The sequence below is a fragment of the Pelmatolapia mariae genome, linkage group LG10_11, assembly GCF_036321145.2.
Source record: "Pelmatolapia mariae isolate MD_Pm_ZW linkage group LG10_11, Pm_UMD_F_2, whole genome shotgun sequence".
Classification (NCBI taxonomy): Eukaryota; Metazoa; Chordata; class Actinopteri; order Cichliformes; family Cichlidae; genus Pelmatolapia; species Pelmatolapia mariae.
Genome location: NC_086236.1, coordinates 63,917,077 through 63,939,746, shown reverse-complemented (window position 1 = coordinate 63,939,746; position 22,670 = coordinate 63,917,077). Strand labels below are relative to the sequence as shown.

The 22,670-nt window shown below is 37.4% G+C and overlaps 1 protein-coding gene across 1 annotated transcript; it reads left to right on the top strand.

The window, feature by feature from the left end:
- The first annotated feature begins 15,104 nt into the window (after positions 1-15,104).
- Positions 15,105-22,091, top strand: ifnlr1 (interferon lambda receptor 1). The gene is made up of 7 exons (XM_063484879.1): positions 15,105-15,147; positions 15,975-16,098; positions 17,487-17,662; positions 17,778-17,959; positions 19,218-19,356; positions 20,329-20,459; positions 21,144-22,091. The coding sequence occupies exons 1-7, from the start codon at positions 15,105-15,107 to the stop codon at positions 22,089-22,091; spliced, it is 1,743 nt and encodes a 580-aa protein (XP_063340949.1).
- Positions 22,092-22,670: the final 579 nt, after the last annotated feature.

Here is a 22,670-nt window from a genome sequence, read left to right as displayed (position 1 = left end):
TTGCTCTGAGAATCTTTGCCACTCTTCCTGTTACAGTGGCTGCTGCTGAAAGAAGCTTCTCTAAGCTCAAACTCATTAAAACCTACCTGAGATCTACTATGATGCAAGAACGTCTCAGTGGACTTTCCATCATAAGCATAAATCATGTGGTCTCAAATCAGTTGTCATATGATGATGTTGTAGATGACTTTGCTGCAAGAAAGACTAGGAGAGTAAGGCTGTAGCAGGTGATGTGAGGTTGATGAGGGGGTGGTGTACAGTAATTTGTAAGTCATTCTAGTTAATGCAGTATTAAAAAGCACAACTAGAGAACTCTGTAGGATCCCCTTTTTTGTAATATAGTTGTTAAAGTCATACTGGTTTATTTAATATCTTGTTTTGTGCAGTGCCTTATTTATATTGTATTTTTAATTTATTTTATCCAACTTGTTGACACGTTTTATTGTGTTTATGTATGTAAAATTTATTGTATTTCATATATTCATTTTTTATTTTTTGTATTCATTTATTTATTCATATATTTTTTTATCTTGTTAAGTATTCTGATTGTGAATTTGCTTTCTTTAAGTAAAAAAAAAAAAGGTCAAAGACAAAGCTATTCGGTTTCTTGTGAGTACATACACTACACTGCCGATGTAGGGGGGCGCCACCTAAAATCTTGCCTAGGGTGCCAGATTGGTTAGGGCCGGGCCTGCTTTACAGAGTTTAGTTTTGTTTCAGAGTCCTGCCTTACCTGCCACACAGTCGTAGCTGACATCAAATAGGTTTTTTGAGCATGGTCATAGGTTCACTGTACTCATGAAGGGTCCACAGTATACCAGATCTCAATCTAACAGAGTACCTTTGGGTTGTGGTGAAACAGAAGATTTGCATCATGGAAAATTTGCAGCAACTGTGTGATGCTATCATGTCAATATGAACCAGAATCACTGAAGAATATTTCCAGCGCCTTGTTGAATCTAGTTCATGATAAATGATAAAAGGGTCAAACCCACTGCTAGCAAGGTGTACCTTATAAAATGTCAGTTGAGCTTATAGAAATGTAGAATTTAACTTTATTGTTTTTGTTTAATAAGAAAAAAAAATAATTAAAAAGTAAATTACTGTTAAAAGAGAGCATAATGATGTTCTGATTGTATTATGAAGATTCTGAAGACAATACATCATCTGTACAAGCTAAAGGGCTGCATTATTTCCCAGTTTCTTTACCCAAAAGGACTGAATAAAAAACTTGTTCTTTGGGGTCAGGGTTTATAAAAAGACAGTGATGATATTATTTATAGCCTTGCCAGATGTTTTGAGGAATAGATCTCTTTATAGTGCAAATCAAGACAAACAGCCAAAGATATAAGAAGAGACTTTTGAGAAATGAAAAAAATGCAGCCCTTAAATTCCTCCCTGAAAATGCAATAATGAGGACAAATGCACTCGTAACATGGAGGACACCTTATTCCTTTCGGAGGACGCATTTATGACTCCCTAATAATTCAATACCCAAGGTGAAGTGAAGATCAGTAAAATATTGCACTGGCTACAGGCTAGGAGGTGGTTTGGGCCTTAGAATTGTCACATTTTGATTTGTGTATCCTCAGAGAAGCCCAGCAGGGGCTTGCATTCATTTACGAATTATTCTGTTGTGATGCATTTTGTCTTTTATCCACGTCCAATATACTTGCTTTCCTGGGAAGAAAGATGGATAGTAGTTGTCAACCCAGGGTGACGCGTGGGGCCTGAAGTAAGTTCTGCCACTAGGCCTGTATCTTCCCCGGTTCTCCAAGGTGCCTACTTCAGATTCACAACTCTCACTAATGTTGAGTTACAAATGACAAGGCCGCCATTGAAAAATCTCACAGCCAGGTTTGCTGCATATTGGCTGTCTTTACTCTAATAATCATTGATTTACTTAATGGATTAATGTTTGCTCCTACATGGACTGAGGCACAGATCTGCAGCACATTTCCATTTAGCTGAGCCGGAGCAATTTAAATGAGAAAACAAGCTTTGGCTCAGTGACCCAGACCTGTTTTCTCCCTGCTCAGAATGGGACAGATAGTGTTATTAAGCAGAGAGTAAATTAGCATGTCACATACATACAGCATACAGTAGTACACATTAAATGACCTAATGGTTTATCTACCTTTAAGTTCAACAGTATCTTTCTTTTTGCTTTCCTTTTTACTTGATTTGCAGGTGCAAGTGAGAAGAGAAATTTATTTTGAGCAAAGAAAAGCTGAATTTGAGTGAATAAAATTCATTGCTGTGTGCAAAAACTGTATTTCAGTGTTTGCTATTATCCACACACACACACACACACACACACACACACACACACAATAGCAGCCCCTCTCGCTCAGTTTTTGCATTTGCGTTTGCTCGCAGTGTGCTGCTTGCACTCTCAACATTTCTGCCCGTGCGCGTTCAACTCTTTCTGTACACCGTTATATTTGTGCCACAAAACCAACCAATCACAGACTTGGATGCAAAAAAAATCTGATTGGCTGTTTTGGTCTCCAATCAGCTCGAAATGACGAAATGCAATATCCCAGAATGCATTTCGTCCAAAACTCAAACGAGGCAGTGGCGGAGGAACGCAGAGTGGCGATTTGTTTATCGCCCACTTTGCGCCAGAAAGAACATCAGCTGATAATAGAAAGTAATATTAAATAAATTCTAACAACAGCTTATCAAGCTTAAACATGCTGTTGCTGTTGTTTAGCGCAACATCCGCTGGTTTCTTCTTTCTGGCGCAACGTGGGCAATAAACAAACAAGAGACGGAACTTGTGGCAGAAAAGCCGATCAGCTGATCATTGATCAGTTTCATGATTGAAGTGGCAACAGGAGAGAGAGGGGAGAGAATGAAAGAACAGGCAGTTGTGCAGCAAAGACACAGAATTTCTGTCTTTTTTTTCCATTCTAGCTGAAGTACGGGACGAATCGCGTTCCTTTTCACCTCAATACGGATGTATTGTAATTGGTCCAGCCCAGAGTTGATCATGACCAAGTGGGTAATCCACCACCTTTCATTGTTTATACCGTTACAAAAACAAACAAACATAAAAGTGAAAAATCACCATCGGCCCACCGGGCAAATGCCCAGTATGGCCAATGGCCAGTCCAGCTGTGCGGTCAGCTGGTGGGTAACAGGCATCTCCGAAAACGTTAGAGCACTTATGCAAATATGTGATGTCTTGATAAATCGAGCAGATATTTGAAGTTTACACAGCACCATTCTCGCATGAAAATATCTTTAAAAGTTTATTTTGTGACCCAGAAAGAGTAATATTTCAAACTCCGCCACTCTGTGTTCCTGCCTCGTTTGAGTTTTGGACTAAATGCATTCTGGGATATTGCATTTCGTCATTTTGAGCTGATTGGAGACCAAAACAGCCAATCAGATGTTTTTTTGCATCCAAGTCTGTGAATGGCTGGTTTTGTGGCACAAATATAACGGTGTACAGAAAGAGTTGAACGCGCACGGGCAGAAATGTTGAGAGCGCAAGCAACACATTGCGAGCAAGCGCAAATGCAAAAACTGAGCGAGAGGGGCTGCTATTGTGTGTGTGTGTATGGATAATAGCAAACACTGAAATACATTTTTTGCACGCAGCAATGAATTTTGTTCACTCAAATTTAGCTTTTCTTCGCTCAAAATAAATTTCTTCTCAAAATGCAACACTTGCACCTGCACATTTTTTTTTACGTGCGCTCAGAATAGTGGCACAAAAATAACGCCATACCCCAGTGGTGGACCAGTGGTCCCAGTTCTGGTATTCTATTGTCCATGCCAGTTGGGCTCTACAGTGCCAGGCAGCGAGCACAGGGCCCACTAGAGGATGTTGGGGCCTCGGGCCACCCTCACCCTCTGACTGTTTGGTTAAAGACCTGTTAGAGATTTCTGGCAGTGTTCATCCTGTTCCTCTTTGCACAAAGGAGCAGATACCGGTCTTGCTGATGAGTTAAGGATGTCAGGAGAGCTGCCCCATCTCCTGGATTCTCATCCATGTGCTCAAGACCGTGGGAGGGAGACACAGAAACGTTCTTGTGATGTTGATGTGATATCCTGGAGGACCTGGACTACCTGTCCAACCTCTGTATGGATCCAGGCACTGCCTGATTCTACCATTAGTGACGCTGACCCTAATTGTTGCCCCTTTACTGCACTTGTTGTTAATTTTATTTACAACAAGGCAGCTGAAACTAACAACTCCCTCTACTACTTAACTAACCAGATCAATATCCCAGAAGTTTAACTGACGTGATGCTATGCTCTAATTAAAAAGTGTCCATTTTTCATGGTACATAAAAATGTGGCCAATAAAAAGCACTTCTGCTAGCAAGAGAGAGAGTTTTATTTATGACTTCAGCTCACCATGATTAGAATTTAGATTATAACTAGACAGATATCAACTCAAAGCTGTAAAATATGTTAGGTGAAAACATTTGCTTAGCTCTTTTTCACATTTTTTCCTCTTTGAGTTGCCCAGCTCATTCAGGATAGAGACCAGGGAGATCCACACAGCAACAATTTTCACTGAGTAGAATTAGAATAGCTCAAAAAAAGATAAAACAGAACTGATGAATTGGTGCTAACCTAAGACTACATGGTTTAAAGTAGGGATACTAAAGCTAAAGCAATATTTGGTGTCTGAAAGGCACCAGCATTTCAGCAGGATAGAGACACAAGTTTGGAAACAACTAGCTTATATAAAATCTCAAACAGCAGAGTAATATTTTATGACATGGGGTGAGAACTAGACTAGATGGACAGAGCCAAAGGAAAGCCCAACAACCACCACTCACATGAAGCCTAGTTCCATCGCAAAGCCTAAAATTCTACCAAGCCTAATCAGTTTCTATATGCGAAAAATTGCCCACCGATTTCACTCTGTACCGTGTCCTCACAACTCATTTCAAAAGATGCAATGATGGGTATAAACCTGTGCCTATAGGCAAGCATGCATCTGCACACATTCAAAAAAATCTGTGTGCAATGTTGAACTGCAGATTAAACCACTACCACCCTTTTCTTCGTTGTGTTATATAACTTTTAAGTATGAGAAAAAGGTCTGAAAGTTACAAAGTTCTTGCCGAAGGCAGTTATTGCTTCCCTGAAAAAGCACTGCCTTGCAAACTCCTAGTAACAGCTCATTTGTAGTCCAGGCTTTTCTTCCATAACTCATCTACTTTACCATGTAACACATTTGCATAACCCTACTGGCTGGTCCCACACACCCTCCAAACAAATAGGAAGCTGCTTAGCAGACCATTTTTTTTAATCACTTGAGTTGCTTCTGCTATGATAACTCAAAGCACAAAAGCATAGACTGCATTAAACATCAAAACATATCTACACATTTCCATCCCGTCTCAGTAAAGACCAAACCAATGGGACCAACAGTCAACTGAGCACGACAGTCTATGAAAGACTTCAGAGTCTGCACACATAACTGGAAATAACAACACATAACGAAGATCCAGATTAAACACAGGACTGCATAACATGATGTTCATGATGTTCTGTTGTTGTGATCACTTTTTATGGTTAGACTATCACATCATGAATTTCATGTAAGTTATGCTTCACATAGCTACAAAGTTTCAGTTGCATCTAAATATTGTTTTATTATTGCTGTTTCACTGACACTGTTGGCATTACTGTTTGCAATAAGGAAACTCAAAGCTCCCACTTCACATGTGCTCACTACCTCTGTGTGAGCACACAAAACACATAAAGACAGAACATGAACTTATTATTTATTGCAAACATTTTATATGTTTTGAATTTTGAGTGAATGCTGTTAATGTGTTGATATTTTACTTTACTGCTGCCCCCCAAAAAAGTTATTAGTTTGGTAATTTGCATTTTTTTTTTCATTTTCAGTGCAATTTAATTATACAGGTTATTTACCAGGGGCAAAAGAAAGTTTTGAATGAGTACTTTAATACAAACACTGAGATGTTTGTGTGACATCCCAGCCTCAATAATCATAATACTAAAGCTGCCTCGTGCTGGTTACCCTGAAAAATTTGACAGCAACTAAAAACATTCCCTGTGTGTATTCTTGTTGTTTCAGCTTTGTCAATACAAAAATACCCTTAGTTAGATTTTTAAGTCTATTTTTTTATTTTTAACATGGTTTAAAAAAAGTTTTAGTATAAGTTACTGTATAAAGTTTTTGATACTCTTTACTAGCTTTGTATATATGAAACTACGGCAACAACACAAAAAGCAAAAGGGACTTTAGAAACTTCTACAAAACCTAAACTTGTACATGGACTCAAGATACCCAGACTAGACCCAGGAAGAGTAACAAACATGACAGAGTTGAAGGAACGGGACCGAGGGATGGAGAGGGCAACAAACATAACAAGACAAAAACCAAGTACTACAAAAAACTCAGAAGCACAAGAGAATACTAAACACAAAGACCAAGACAACTTATATTAAAGAAATAAACAACAAGTCCAGAACCAAACTTAAACTACTGGGTCAATGAACCAGGACTAGGATGGCAATATTTCATATATGTCCATGCTACTGTGCTGTTTGGTCTATGATTTTAGTCACTTAGGTTGTTTCTAGGCAACATGATGGCATCATAATATATCAATCATAGATCAAAGTTTTGTGGATATGGATATGGATTCAATTATCATGAAATAAAACAATAAAATGGTTTTATAAGTTGCCACAGATGGGGTCATTTTAGCTCAAAGGTAGGAGGCTAGATAAGGCAATGACATGAAGGTATCGAATATACAGTAGATAAGGGGGATGTACCTGTGTGCCAAGAGGAGTTTATGGACAAAAAAATAAATAAATAAATAATTGGTGTGGTATAGTAAGCTATAAACATTAAAAATATTTAAAACTCTGATAATTCATTAACTCATTTGTCTATTTTCTTTACCTGGGGTGGTGTCTACAGTGACCCGCTATAACTTCAGAAAACACCAGCAAACAGAAAAATGCTGCGAAAGCACAAAGCACAACGATAGTAGAATAAAACATTGCAAAAGCTCCAATAAATAAATAAATAAACAAAAAACACATAAAAACAGTGGAAGCCATTTTGGGGAGAATAACATAATTGGACAGCCGCAGCAAACTAATAGTAAATATGTATCTTAGTATCTCAGTCTTTTATGAATGATGCGATTAAAACACACATACCTGCATCTCTCCCTCACAAAGCTGACAGATCTTCCACGTCTTAATCCTGTTTCTGTCACTTCTGCAGCTGCTCAGCTGTTCCATCTCATTACCGTTTCCCCAGAAAAGCCTCTGCTGTGTTTTGTGTGCTTTTACTAGTTTAAGAGACGAATCTACATATCTTAAAACAGTGGGAGCAAAACAAAGCAAACCTCTTGGAAAAGCATATGAATCTGCAAATGAGCATAACATGGGCACTTTAAAAAGACTCATCTCTTTAAGGATACAACCTCACTCTTCTGCTCCAGTTGCTCTCAGTAATACTGGCTCCTCAAATTGTTTCAAACCTATTATTCCTCACCTGCCTGTGAAGTATTACTGAGGTTTTTTTGCTTTTGGTCTTCACTCGCCTGCTCAAACACAGGATTTTGAATGTGTCAGCCAGCTAAAATGCCATCTCGTGGTTGAATGGACAAGGGGTATTAGCTTGGCCTGAAGCATTCGTGTAGTCACAGACTGCACATTGCTCCTCTAGGCAGAGAGATCCTCCACTTCTCATTGGCTACTCCTTTTTGTTTCAATACTTTTGTTAAAACAGAAAGCCAATCACAGCCAGCTCGGTTTCTGTCAACTTCTCTGTTTTACAACAAAGTCTGCTATGAGACACCTGGAATTAAATAATTTCGTTAATCTCTGATCTGACAAAAAAAAAAAAAAGACTCTTTAATAAAGGCTCTGTAATGACGCCACCCAAGCAACTTTTACTGGTTATCGTCCCAAAGCCGATGAGTCACACATCACATGCTAGAGTTTCTTAGAAGTGGTGAGAACTTAGAAGTTTATATAAAAACTCAATAAAACCAATAAACCAGGTTAATTGGCTAAAGTTAGGTGTGTTTGTGCTGCCACGATAACATATCTCAATTTACTATTCTTCTTTAATTGCAGAGCCACTGTTGGGTTTTCTGATGTGCCTCATTCATATGACGGCTGATGATCAGGGATCTGTGGTTGTAATGCATTATTCAAGCAACATAATATCTGCATCAAGAAATCCAGTCCACATCAACAATCCTGTGTTGGAATAAGACTCTGAAGGGCAGAATGCATTGTGTGCTTGCAATATAAAGCAGCCATGGCCTATATGCATTTCACCAATAGGTTCCCATCTCATCCAAGTATTAATGCTGTTCCAGCTGTTTTCCCCTTTTGACTCGCTGCACTCAAACACCTCCACCTCCTGCTAAAGTTATAATGATCTAGTGTTAATTGATGGGTTTGGATAATGTCATGGCAATAGGCCAGGCATGCACCATGCAAATCACATTACCAATCAAGCCAAGGGTCTTCGCCTCAAGACACATGGTAGATGAGTTTTACATTTAAGAAAAAAAAAAAATCTCATTAATTTACGAAAAGGGCACACATCATAAAACCATTATTTGCCCATTAGCGAGTTTGTTGTTTAGAAGAATCTATTTTCTGCTGTAGTTTTTCAGAGAGTATACATTCAAGCCTGCTGTGGTTAATTAAATTGTTCAGCTTCTGTCTATGTTCTTGATGAGCCTAAAGGAGCTTTATATATATTTAAAATGGCATTAATGCAGAAGTCAAAGAATGTATTTTTTTTTAATCCAATTTGTGCTGGATAAGGTTACTGTGTGTAATTATTTTTAATGGAAGCATATCAGCTTCTAGGTTCCCAATGATTACCACTTTGCTTTAAATTCCCTGTGTTAATTTAAGAGAAGTGATCCATTTACCTGCTGGCTGTTTTCTATCTTTAACATTTCTTTTGAACTTGTTCTCGATCTGCGTGTCTGGAAACTATGCAGCTCATCTGTTTGCCCGTCTGTTTTTGACCTGCCTCTCAGAAATTCATTCGCTTAAACATTGCGTGAGACACATACAGGTCCTTCTCAAAAAATTAGCATATTGTGATAAAGTTCATTATTTCCTGTAATGTACTGATAAACATTAGACTTTCATATATTTTAGATTCATTACACACAACTGAAGTAGTTCAAGCCTTTCATTGTTTTAATATTGATGATTTTGGCATACATAACTCATGAAAACCCAAATTTCATTTTTCAGCACGACCTGGCACCTGCTCACAGTGCCAAAACCACTGGTAAATGGTTTACTGACCATGGTATTACTGTGCTCAATTGGCCTGCCAACTCTCCTGACCTGAACCCCATATAGAATCTGTGGGATATTGTGAAGAGAAAGTTGAGAGACGCAAGACCCAACACTCTGGATGAGCTTAAGGCCGCTATCGAAGCATCCTGGGCCTCCATAACACCTCAGCAGTGCCACAGGCTGATTGCCTCCATGCCACGCCGCAATGAAGCAGTCATTTCTGCAAAAGGATTCCCAACCAAGTATTGAGTGCATAACTGAACATAATTATTTGAAGGTTGACTTTTTTTTGTATTAAAAACACTGTTCTTTTATTGGTCGGATGAAATATGCTAATTTTTTGAGATAGGAATTTTGGGTTTTCATGAGTTATGTATGCCAAAATCATCAATATTACAACAATGAAAGGCTTGAACTACTTCAGTTGTGTGTAATGAATCTAAAATATATGAAAGTCTAATGTTTATCAGTACATTACAGGAAATAATGAACTTTATCACAATATGCTAATTTTTTGAGAAGGACCTGTATTTTCTTTGTAATGAAGAAGTGCAGCTCATCTGTCAAGTGCGTGAGGTTTCTTTTTGAGCTCATCAGTTTCACTTGAGGTCTTTCAAAAGGGACTGTTGGAAGAACAATATAAAAGGGTGAAGGTGGCAAAAGGGGGGTAAATAGAATTAGCAGAATTAGTGAAGCAGCAAGTAGCACCCATTATATAAAAGTGTTTGAAGATTGTATCCGTCATGTCTCTCGGGCCCTGTTTTCAGTACTGTGTGCAGTTTTAGTGGAAAATGCACAATGTGTTTTTGTGTAACTATGCAACGCCCATCTTAAGTTGCCACTTTGGCCAAGTCTCTCATAAAACAGTGTAACTCAAGACACTTCCTGGATAAATAAAGGAGGTGGATGGGCAGCAATGTGCCACGTAACTTTCATGCTACATTTACTGTGGCCAGAAATATTGGTAGTATTCAAACTTACTAGGATATAATAATAATAACAATAATAATAATAATAATCATAATAATAATAGAACTAAGAAATTTTACTATAGACAAAACAAGCATTTTCTAAAACTATAAAGAAAACCTACTATATTTTTTGCACATGCTCTTCTTTCTTATTCAGCTATTTATCAATAAGTGACTTATAACACACACACATACATACATACATACATACATACATGTATATATTGTGCCATTCCTTACTTAGTGTATTGTCTGTCTGTGTTACTGTTTGTACTGGAGCACTGTAACCAAAATAATTTCCCCTAGGGATTGATAAAGTATTCTGATTCTGATATATAATTAGCTATTTTTACTATAGAATACAGGGTGGAGCTGCAAATCAGGGGAAGGCTGTCATTTTCCTGTGATTTGCAGATTTTCAGTTCTTAAATCCAGTTACTGTTTATATTAGTTTATTCATTTCCTGTTCTGTCCTGTTTCCAGTTCCTATTTTTTCCACCGTGGTTTTTAATTTTCCTTCATTCCCTGTGACTGTGTTAATGTGTGAATATGAATAGGGCTGTCTTCCCCTTACTTATATTTCGTTACAGTATGCTTTTTTGGGATAGTCAGGCTTTTTTGCACAAGCAATGCTTCCTTACACCTGCATTCTTGTAGAAAGCGGAAAAAATTTTCTCTGTGTATTCAGTTTTGCCAAATAATGAATGACACTGCTGACTGATCAAAGATGCTTCTGATCCTGAACTCAATATATATTTTTTACTCCACTGGTTTTTAATCTGCTTTTTCACTTTCAGTGAAAGCTAAAGATAGATCATGATCATCAACAACAAAGAAAATGAATGAAACATACTAGTCATTTTAAAGAAATTCAGTCTGTTCTTAAATTTACCCTTATTTGTAATGATTACCTTTGCTTCTGCAAATCTTTCTATGGCATTGAATAAAAATCACATGGCTTCTCTTCACTGTGAGACCTGATCCAGAGCCAGGACCTGTTCTTTTCAACCCGCGTTTATTGAACCAGATCAAAGATCTGGCTCAAACAGGCTGGTGAGATAAGACACACGAGATGCATCTGATTTGCTGTGACAGTGCACAAGATGGTTCATTGATGATGTTCTTGAAGTGCAAGAGGCTACAGAAGTGCATCGCGTCTCTTCCACAGGTTGTGTCTAAGAAAATCAAAGCTTTTGTTTCTCCTGTTGTAATTTAATTTGACCACAATAGGAAAAGCAAAGATTCTTTCACAACAACACGTTCTGCAAAAAAAAAAAATAAAAATCAAGTTTTTATATTAAAAAGTCATTGAAATCTCTGCACAAAGCACATATTTCTTTTATATTGTGTTTTTGTTTGTTCATAGTAGTTTGATTTGTAAAGTAGTGTAATTCATCAACTTTGACAGGCAGTAAACTCTTGCATTGTCTGTTTTTGTTGTTTAGCCTCTTCAAGGCTAGTATATTGTGTATTCACCTTCCCATGTCATGGCAAGCATCGAAGCACTAAAGCCAAAATGTTGTTGTCAATAATAAGGTGTCATAGACCATAACCCACTGAAAACAATGAAATAATAAGCAGATTGAGCCACCTTTATGAGATGTTTACGTAAGACTTAAGACAGTCTGAGACCAAATTGAGGATTACTTTAATGTTACTGACCAGTATTATTTAGTTTACTTTTCTGTTGAGGGGGAACCTCAGGCTTGTATTTCAGCAGCAAACTGCTCGCTTTTAGCACTTTTCTTTAAACCTTATTGTTAAAGTAAAGAAGTCTAGCAAAATAGTCTATATTAGTTTCAGTGGCAAACATCAAATCACCATAAAACACTTCAGCCTGACCTACAGATAGTGCTTCTGTGTTTATGATTCTATCACCTATATGTCAATATGTAATAGAAAAGAGCATTTTGGATTTCAAACTCATTCTCATATCCACCACATGTATATACTTTCTCCTAAGAGCAGGTTTCAATGCTTTAATGTATTAATTTAGTCCAAAAAAAGTGGGAAGGCAAAACCAAACAATGACATTTACTTCTTAGTTTTAATTGAACAAACCCACAGATTATAAGAGCATGCATAATTTATCAGAAAACTAGGCCACCATCACAAAATCTAATCACATTAAAACAGGGAAAGAATGAGGGTTAGAGGCCAAGTAGAAATAAGTTTTGCTTTTCAAATTGTGGGAGCATTTTAAATTGTGACTTACAGCCATAACTCAAGGCTCAGACTTCCAACTCTCAAAGTCAGTCTTTGTCAGCTTGTTGTTTTGTTAAATTTGATTATGATTTGCCCTTTGCCACATAAGCGAGCAATTAACGATGAAACTTATGACTCTAAAGCTCAGAGTGGCATACAATATTTTAATGGAATCACTTTGCATCCCCGTGAGACCTGCAGTGTTTCTGGATTAAAGATTAGCTGTACTTTTAACAACCTTAACAGTAAGTATCCTGTGAGCCGGAAGTGTGTCTGTCGGATAAAAAAAAAATTATGAGTATCTAACATTTATATAAATAAAAATGTGTTTTTGAAGACTTACAAGTGCAAAAATCACTTCAGCATGACTGCATCAACACGTAACACTACATTTCCCTTCAAACAGGGCGTCTGTTTTAACTGTGAGAGCTACTGATGCCTAACACGTTTATCCAATATTGCATAATAACTGCATTCCTATTATATACAATAGGCACTCCCAGCTTTGGGATGCCTGCCTACTTATTTAAAAAAAGATAATGAATGGGGACAAATATGCCGCATGAACCTGACAACACCACAACGTTAAGAACCTAAGCTGACTTTATTTGTTCCTAGTTGGGCTTTTAAAACACAAGGTCACTGAGTACCAGGGGAGCCTGATTATGTAAATATTTATATGTTAACTTTGGATTAGTGAATGTGATAAAATTATCAAAATTTAACATGTTTAATTTCTTAAGGTGCGCCCCTATAGTTTTTTTGTTCAAAATTTTAATTGCCTCATTATATATTGTCATAAAGGGCCTAATTGTTTAGTATGCTGGTTGTCACCAAGAGGTCACACATTAAATTAAGTGAGCGAAAAATGATAAAATCTTTTGGTAACCTTGGTCACTTCTTAAATATGTATTTAAAAATTTAGATGAAAATCTAAAATTAGGCTGAGAAATTTGAACTCTGAAACCCATGAATTGCCCATTAAGCTTTCAACTTAGCTTACGCACTTCTTTTCAGGAGCCAGCCCTGGAGGAAGCGCAAACTGACACTGTTTTTTGATGAGTGTAAGACAAGGATATTCAAGCCATATAACCATGCATTTCCTGTTCAAACAAATCAAACTCTCTGCCATGAGAAACATTAACCAGGCAATCTACTAGGCCACTGTTTGAAAATGATAGCTGTGTCAACGAACTTGGGTTGCATTCATTTTTTCACGTGATCAGTCACCCGTTCTATTTTCTTTTCTGTGCTTGAGCCATTGACTTTCATGTGCAACCATTTTATGTCAACAGTACAGCATAAAGAGTTTAATATCAAGTACACTTTTACAAGTAACTTTTGTTTTACTTAATAATGTTGCTCTCTTCCAGTCTGTTTATAATTGCTGTTGTCAGAAAATCAAGAAAAGAACTTAACAGATTTCAACCATCAGCAAGCTTTTGCTCCAGTACATCACCAATCACAACTTTGCAGGCTGAAAAGATGACATGCCATTTTATTTTTCAGGATGCAAATCATTTCAGATAATCTTATGCAATGTTTCAAATAAAAACAAATGAAAAATAATACATATAACCAATCTACATAAAGATCTAAAGAATATCTAATTAAAAAGATTTTTGGATGGATAGATGGGGCATAAGCGTCTATATATGTATGTGATTTATATCTGTGAGGGCAGACTTCTGTATGGAAGGAGCAGCCAATCACAAGAAAGCTGGTTTAAAGCAAGCAAAGCCTGCCTCAAAGGTAGAGTCGTTAAAATCACATCGAATTAACTAAGAGGGTCCAACGCCTATAAGTAAGGTTTATATGGAACTGTGAATCATGCAAAGAACAAAAGAAAAATGAGTTTCTAGTACCAGCCAAGCCTACTGGCAGATGATCTGTGTGAATGAGCCAGTATCTCGTAACCACTGGGCATTGTTCCTTAATCTTTTCATTGTAAACTCCAAAACAGGTAGAATTCCACAGCACAAAACAAACCACATATCCCAAACTGTGACATAACTTACACATCTATGTATTTATTGCCTGAACTGTGTGTTATCAGTGTCAACACTGGGCTGTCTCAGCATATATAACAGTGGTCTGTGAGCCATATACACGCAAACTTTTTTTCTTTCACTTTCTGTTTTTTCCAGTTTCAAATCTCGATCATTTCCAGTAAACCACAAAAACCTGAAAGACAAGTCCGGAGAGAGTGAGTGACTGACTCAAGGTGGTGAGGGAGGGAAGAAAAAAGGAAGTTGTAATTCTGGAAACAGAAAATGGGCGGGACATATAGCAAGACGAAAAACAGGAACAAAGTTATGGCAAGTCAAAGTCCAGTACACCTGCACACCTGAGTAAAGCCACTCCTTTCCCAGAACGCATCAGAGATGGTTGAAAAGCAGAGGCAGGGAAATGCTTTGAAACCTAATTTAGCTCCGAGATTTAACAGCGTTTTTCACATTCATTCAGGTTTTGTTTGGGAAGATTTCTGACATCAGGTAGCTTTTTTTATGCAGGTGTGTTTGTGTGTGTTTCTTTCCCCCACCCCCCTTTTTTTTTCTTTTTTTGGTTTTACTTAAAAGACAGAGCAGAACTCCCTGGAATCTTTTGGAGCCCACATAAGTGATGAAGATGTGGTTCATGAACATTTTGATGCTTCTCTTTTTCTGCTTTGGTGAGTACAGCAAGTTAAGTTTGGATCTTTTTCTCTTATTTACAGGTGTCAACTAGAGGCAGGCTTACACTAAATGGATCATTATTTTCTAACAGCAGAAATAAAAAAGAAACACTTGCAGAATTGCAGAGTTATTCCCTCTTATTTGAAATGAAAGAGTTTCGGTGACCGAGAACTCCTTGGCCATTGTAAAAGACCACAAAAAAAAAAAAAAAAATGGAGTCTTTAATAGTTGACATTGAACCGCTAATTTAAAAAAAAAAGAAGCTAATTCTGAATTTACTGTGTCCAACTTTCAAGCTTGCCTTTCGATAAACTTCATGCACTTTAAAATTCAAATATAATAATACACTCTGCGCTGTTGAACCACTAAATCTGTGCGTATGGTTTGACATCATAAAACTAGCTTGGAAAATATTCAGACTCCAAAATGCAGCTTGTAAAGGATATGGTTTCCCATCCTGAGTCACAGCCTGGGAAATGGCCGAGTTTTATATCCATGTATTAAAGATATGACTGGAAAAAGAACCAAGATCTTCTTGAGTTTCAGCCACCCGTCGAAACAAAGCCCATCTTAAATGATCTCCCCGCAGTCTCAATCCAGTGTGTGCTCAGCTCACACCTATCCTCTTTAGTTCGAAATTCAGGCAGCTGTACTAGCTGAGGGCACAAATGCTTTTAGACCGACTGTAGTAAGAAAAAGCAACAGAAATGACTCATTTTGAATTTATTGGTTTTAAAAATACTATCGAAAGAAATCACTCATTCAAATAAAGGATTATTATTTGTAGCAAAAGACTGACAGACTTTTCCCTTCGTCTTTACAGAATCCTCAACTGGCAATGTCACAGTGCAATTTAACTCCAGGAATTTCAATAACATACTCCACTGGGATCCTGCAAAGAGTGATTTTCCAGGGCAAAGGTTACTCTATAGTGTCAAGTACAGGAGGTAAGACCAGGATGATTGATGAAAGATTATATGACAGCTGTACTTTCCCTGCACTGTTGCTCTGATATAGGGGGCCAGTGCAAACACACTTTTTTGCCAAGTGTTGCTGTTGTCTCATTACAAACTGTCCTGGAAAATTTATAATGCAACTTGACAACAAATTAAGAACACAGGGCTGGGCGCCACATGATTTAGGGTTGTATATAGATGTGGTGTTGCGATGGCAGGTATGGCATGCTGGACAAAACCTTGCTTATTTTTACAAATGTCCTCTGCTCACATGACATGTGTAAAATAATCTTAATGTCTGTTTTGTCATTTCTGTATGATTATTAAAGACATTTAAAAAAAAGACTAAAATTGCCACAGACACACACTGTTAATGGTCTTTCCATGAACTACCCCACTGCAGTGGAAAAATACTGTTCTGTTTCTGACCTCACATACAGGCTACTGCAGAGACAAAAACAAATATTCAATTACTCTTTGAGTAAATCCTGATTAAAATCTAAGCTGATTTCAGAACTTATTTTGCCTTTTCCAAAGATTCATACATTTTTGATGACGATTTTTGGAGATTTGAGATTGGATCTCTTCATACAAACATATAGAAAATTGCCATTCTTATCCTTCAGGATCTAGAAATCTATTTTGCAAAGAGAAGAGGCCCTTCTGTTGCTTTCCCTCACTGCCTCTTTTCCCCCTTTCTCGCCATCCCTACATGTGTGTTTATAAAAATACAGTTACTCACAACGTGCCTCAAAAATCCCGCAGTTAGTCAAGTTTATCATGCTGTTGTGTGGCTTAGAAAACTTCTAAAGAACGTCTAAATATCTCCAAAAAATAACACCTGTTACAAGTGATTAGCAGCCTCGGTGTTTCTATGCTGCTTTCGTCACTAAAGAGAGCTGCAATACTCATATGAAGCTTCCAAGATGATTTTTTTTATATTCTTTTCAATCAGTCTCTACAAACGGCCTCCACAAAGTGGAAATGTCATCTTGTCCAATTAATCATGATGTAGTTTCTTAGACAAATGTCAAGTGCTCCCCCTATCCAATTGACTTTTCTCCCAGCTACTGTCACTTGGAATTTCTGGTGTGATTTTCAGCTTCATTTTAGCTGCAGAGAAAGACTAGCATGCCTGCAGGATAATGGTTTCTTATTAATACAAAATGCTCATTTGTCTCTCTCAAATAAAAAAAAACGTATGTGTGGTAAAATGATTATGGAAAATTCTGTGAATTCAGTGCAGCCATTTGAGGCGCATAATCTTTTCAGTGCTTGAATGCTGGTTTCACAACTTATAATACACAAGGATTATCATGAATCATTATTAATATACTTTGCTATCAAAATCTGATTATATTGTACTACTCTCTTTACAGTGATGATAGTGATCAGTCATACAAGATAAAAGACGAGTGTCAGAATATCACCGTCCTGTACTGTGACCTGACGGCAGAAACGCCCTTTGTTTATGATGTTTCTTACCATGCTAAGGTGTTGGTTAATGGTAGAACTCACGGTTCCACCGAGACAAGGTTTAAACCTTCAGAACACAGTAAGAATACCCATACTCAATCATACATTTCCTTGCATCTTATAGTAAGAACTATTATATCGCAATATTCATCAATTCATCTTTTTTTTCCCCCATCTTCATCTTTTCTCCATAGCTATTTTGGGTCCGCCCATCTTGTCTACATCCACAACAGAGTCGTCTCTGTTTGTTAATGCCACCTTGCCTGTGGGACCAAATGGAGTCTCCATTGCAGACATCATTAACGGCAGAAAAGTGCCATCCAAGACTATATTTATCTATACCTTGAATTTAAACTATCCAGATTGGGCTGCAATGGTGAGTCGGAATTTACAATATAAAACACACTGTGCATATCTATGTATTATCTATGTATTGTGTAAAATACATCACAAGTGAAACCAAAATTACAATAAATTTAAAAATATAGTCATTTAATCTACTACTGTTTGCTGATGACAACAACTGTATGTATCAGTAAGAACAGTGAACCAGTCTACACACATTAAAAAAAGCTCAACTCTGGTAATTCTTATTATTTGAGCCCAACCAATATATATTGGCTAATATTAGCCATTCACTGATAGTATTTATAGCATTTATAACACCTGATAAGAGTAAATTAACAGCCTGTGCATTATGGGTGTTTTTCATAGTATGACTACCAGAGGACACATCTTCAACTTCCCTGTTGGTAACACGTTTTTGGAAAGCTACAAACACAACAACTAACTGATCAGAGGAAAGTTAGGTATAGTGTAAATGAGCTACTAAAGAACATAGAGAAATTAATGTTGTTGACTAGAAACTTTTTGAAGCGTACAAATGCATAAGAATAGGGTTGAGTTTTAAGTATTTTTAAACAAGGAGACAATGCAAACAAAAGATAGGAAAAATCAGCTTAGAGTCCAAAGCAAAGGATCAGGGAAATAACTAAGAGCTACATTAAAAAGCCATTTTAAAGGGTTGTGAAGAAGGAGTGCTGATTCCATTTTCTTCTGTAAATGATTACCTGCAGTGGCAGGAAATCCCATCTTTTTTCCAAATATGGACTGCTAGAAAATTACATAACTGAATTATTCTCTCCTTGCATAAGTGTTATTTTTCTATTAAGGATCAAGACAAAAGGATCGAGACAAATTATGCAGTGCTCTCTTCCATGTGAACGCCTTTGCTAATGTCAAGACAGTCACGGTCGGGTGATGCCATGACATCCATTATTGTTCCAATATGTTTACATTAAATAAACCTGCTTTCGAATTGTGTTTGACTTCATGGCTTTGGTTATTTTGCTATGACAACCAATCCACACTGACTTTGAATAACTGAATTTTAAACTGAACTGAAGCTTGATCTGGATAAAATCTGATCTCTGTGTTGTAAATGGGCCCCTGACATGTATTTTAAACTTCGTAACAAGCTGAGAAACATATTCTAAATTATTTTTAAAAAAGCATTTACCATTAGTTCATGTTTAGTTCTCCTGTACATTATAACAGAACACAGTAAAATGTGTTTGATTGCTCCAACCTGTGAAAACACAATTATCATTAATATGAACGTATTTTTCCTCTAGCATGTTGAAAGCCACACTGGCCAGTTCATCATCGACTTAAAGAAGAAGTCTAAATACTGCGGCACGGTTATCTACAAACCATCTTCTGATTGGGGTCGCCCGAGCAGTGAGAGTGCCTCCTTCTGTGTAACACTGCCAGGTTAGCAGAATAATGGCAACAGCATAACGTTGCACATAAAAATATCATTTTATTCAAACATGAATATGTTGGTTGTTTGTTTGTTGGTATTCTAGCTATGATGGGCTGTTTTTGAACAACAAAACTTGATGTCAGTTTTGAATGTTAATACTTGTGTACCTTTCTTAAAACTCCTGTACCCTGATAATATTTACAAAAATCTGGTTTCACTTGAGAAAATTGTGTGCTACTTGACAACCCCATAGGAAGCTTTCAAGGGCCCACCTGCTGTAGAGAAAATGCAAAAATTAAGATACTTGAAAATGCTGCTTTTTTAAAAAAAATTTTTTTTTTTTTACACATTTGACTTTAATCAGACTGCACAAATTTCTTTGAGTGACTGCAGTGTTTGATAATAAATCAAGATAGTTTGTTATAAATCAGCGCTTATTAAAGCCTTTGCATCTGCACCGCACAGATGAGGTACTTACTGATACTGCCATGAAGCAGAAAATGAGGCTACACAATAAACACGTTGTTCATTCTGTAAATCTGTACTAAAAACGTAATCTTTTTAAATCTAAAAAAAAATCTCCCCTATTATTGTGAACTCGATTAGGCAAGAGATAAGATTACACATTGGACTTGCAAAGATAATGTTCTCACCTGTGCTTGCCAGTGTACATTCCTTAGCGCCATATATGACAGTAAAAGTCACAAGTGCACAGGAGTTTTCATGGGAAATCCATTTCTGTATTATTTTAGAGGAGTTACAGTTAACTATCATCAAGTACATCTCGAAAATACTTCTACATACCTGAAATTCAGGAATGTCTGTATTCATGTGCTCTGTGTGACAGATGTAGTCAGGATACTCCCTAAGAACATTCCTAAGCATGCACGTCACCCTGGGAAGTTTTATAGCTCCCTGCTTTTAAGTGCTCAAGCATTTTCCTGTAACATGTCTATCAAACAACCTTTCCTCTATTTCAGAAAATCCGTGGATGCTTCTGCGATGGCTTCTCTTGATTGCGGCTGGTGTGGTTGCCTTAGTCATAGTATCAGCTGTGTGTACGTGCAAATATGTGAAAGGTGGAAAGTCAAAGAGCATGACACAAGCACTGGTAAGGCCATTGTTTCTTTGTGTCCTTCCTTACTGTCACAAGGAAATGTTGTCTTACCGGAAAATCAATGCTGTGATGACAATATCAATTGTACATCACTAACTCAACACAGGTTCAGTTTGTTAAAGTGTAGCATCAACTTAAGATACAAACAATGAAACACTGTGGGTGTTGTTTTAGTAAAGTCAAAGGAGCATGTGCAGTGAGTCATGGTGGTTTTGTAACTGGTGTTTTTTGTAGTCTGTGTATGCTCTCTTTGCTTTTTGTGTCAATGTAGCATTAACTGGGATATATTGCTAAAACATTTAGAGAAAATGAAAACCATACCCATCTGACATTCGCCTGGCAGTCACCATATACCCTTATTGTTGAGATGGCGATTAATTTTGTGCGAGCGATTGCCCTTTTAGGTGCACTTCTTTAAATATGGTGAAATTTGATGTACTTCATTCATTTTTTTTTTTTTTTTGGGAGGGGTGGGGGTATATATAAAAAGGAGCATTGTGATTTTGTTACATCTATATCTCTGTACTATAATCTTGACGCTCAATAGAAACTAAATTTAAAAACAATGTAGCATTAACTACAGATTTCTAAACAGCTTGGCAGACCTAAAAATACTTTTATCAATTGTTCAAATCGTGTGTTTGACTGATCCATATCGCTTCATTGTTTTGGAAACAGGAGGCAACCACTTCTGGAACCCCTAAGATACTGCAGGATCCAGATAAAAATCTCATAATTTCTCAAGTCGAGGTATGCCCTCACATGGATGAAATAGTTTATACCAAAATCCAGATGAATAAAAATGGGTCTTCAGTTAGGAATGGAGGCTATTCCCCCCAGGACATCCCTTTCCCTCCCTGGCAAGACCACACTGGCTCCTCTGTGGACACAAGAACACGCAGAACTCCAAATTCTGAGGACACAAGTGCCCAGTCCTCTGACATCTACAGTTCTGTGGCTGTTCTACCTAAAGAGAATGATGACATTCAGCAGGCTGTCACTGAACGTGGAGAAGTCGTGCACCACATGATCACACGCGATGCACGACCATTACCTGATGCTGATTCTTGTGACACCAACCCAGATGGGAAGCTGCTGCTGCACACAGTGCGGGATATCAATGGACAACTCATGTTGCCTTTCCTCAATTTTCAGTCACAGAGCAGCAATAGTGATGCAATATGCCTATCAAACCAAGAGAGAAAACCTCTCCTATCAGACCTCATACCCTCTATGGATGAGTCATCGTTAGCTTCCTTGCTCAGCTTAAATAGCTCAGAGTGGTCCGATTCTGGATGTGATGATAGCTCTTCAACGACACCGACCCACTCATACTGCAACACCCATTTTTCTCCATCTCAACCACTTATTCCAGATTCTGACAAGGAATGTGAGACTACACTATCGAGTGATGTCTCATTTGAATCAGGATACAAGCAAAACTGGATGCCTGAATTATGTAGTGGACCTTCTATTATAGACAGTTGCAGAAGGACAAACTACATGTGGACCTGCAATGGCTCCAAAATGGAAGATGATGACAATGAGGAAGTTGAAGACCAGGGAGAAGTAGAGAAATCAAGACCAATTTTCCTGGGAAGTTGGACAATAAGAATTCAAGAATAATAGACTTTGATTGACCCCTAACCCCCACCCACCCATCGCGGTCCTTGAATAACTATAGAGAACATTTTTTTTTGTTTTTTTGACGGGAGGACTGACAGTGCTTTGGAGGCAGAACTCCAGTAGATGGATGGGTTAGCAACACGCTGTGTTGTTCAAGATGAAGAACTGCCTCTGAATTGTTAAGTACATTTCACTGCTATGTGTGGCATATTTTCCTTTTTGTATCTATTTTTATTTATTATCTGACAATTGCAAAATACTGGTAGAAACTAACTGGGTTTACATTTAAAAGCCTGGGTGCATTTGCTGTTTATAAATTCTGCAAATTCTTCGTCACTGTCACTTTTTAGCCAAAAAACCCACTTTAAAAAAAAAAAAAGCAACAAACCCCCCCCAACATAATTTGTATTTTATATGAGGTTAAACAGCCAAAGTTTACCTCCTTCCAAACTAATAACATCTGTTCTGAATATGTCATTGTGTAATGTCTAAAGTGAAGTGAATAGGTGTCAACAAACATCTCTTAGTGAATTTTCTTGAATTTTCTTGAATTCTTAGTGAATTCATAGCATATCTCAC

Coding starts and splice junctions, on each gene's coding strand:
- ifnlr1 (XM_063484879.1), top strand. CDS start 15,105: ATGTGGTTCATGAACATTTTGATGCTTCTCTTTTTCTGCTTTG. Junction 15,148..15,974: donor GCTTCTCTTTTTCTGCTTTG/GTGAGTACAGCA, acceptor TCGTCTTTACAG/AATCCTCAACTGGCAATGTC. Junction 20,460..21,143: donor AGAGCATGACACAAGCACTG/GTAAGGCCATTG, acceptor TTTTGGAAACAG/GAGGCAACCACTTCTGGAAC.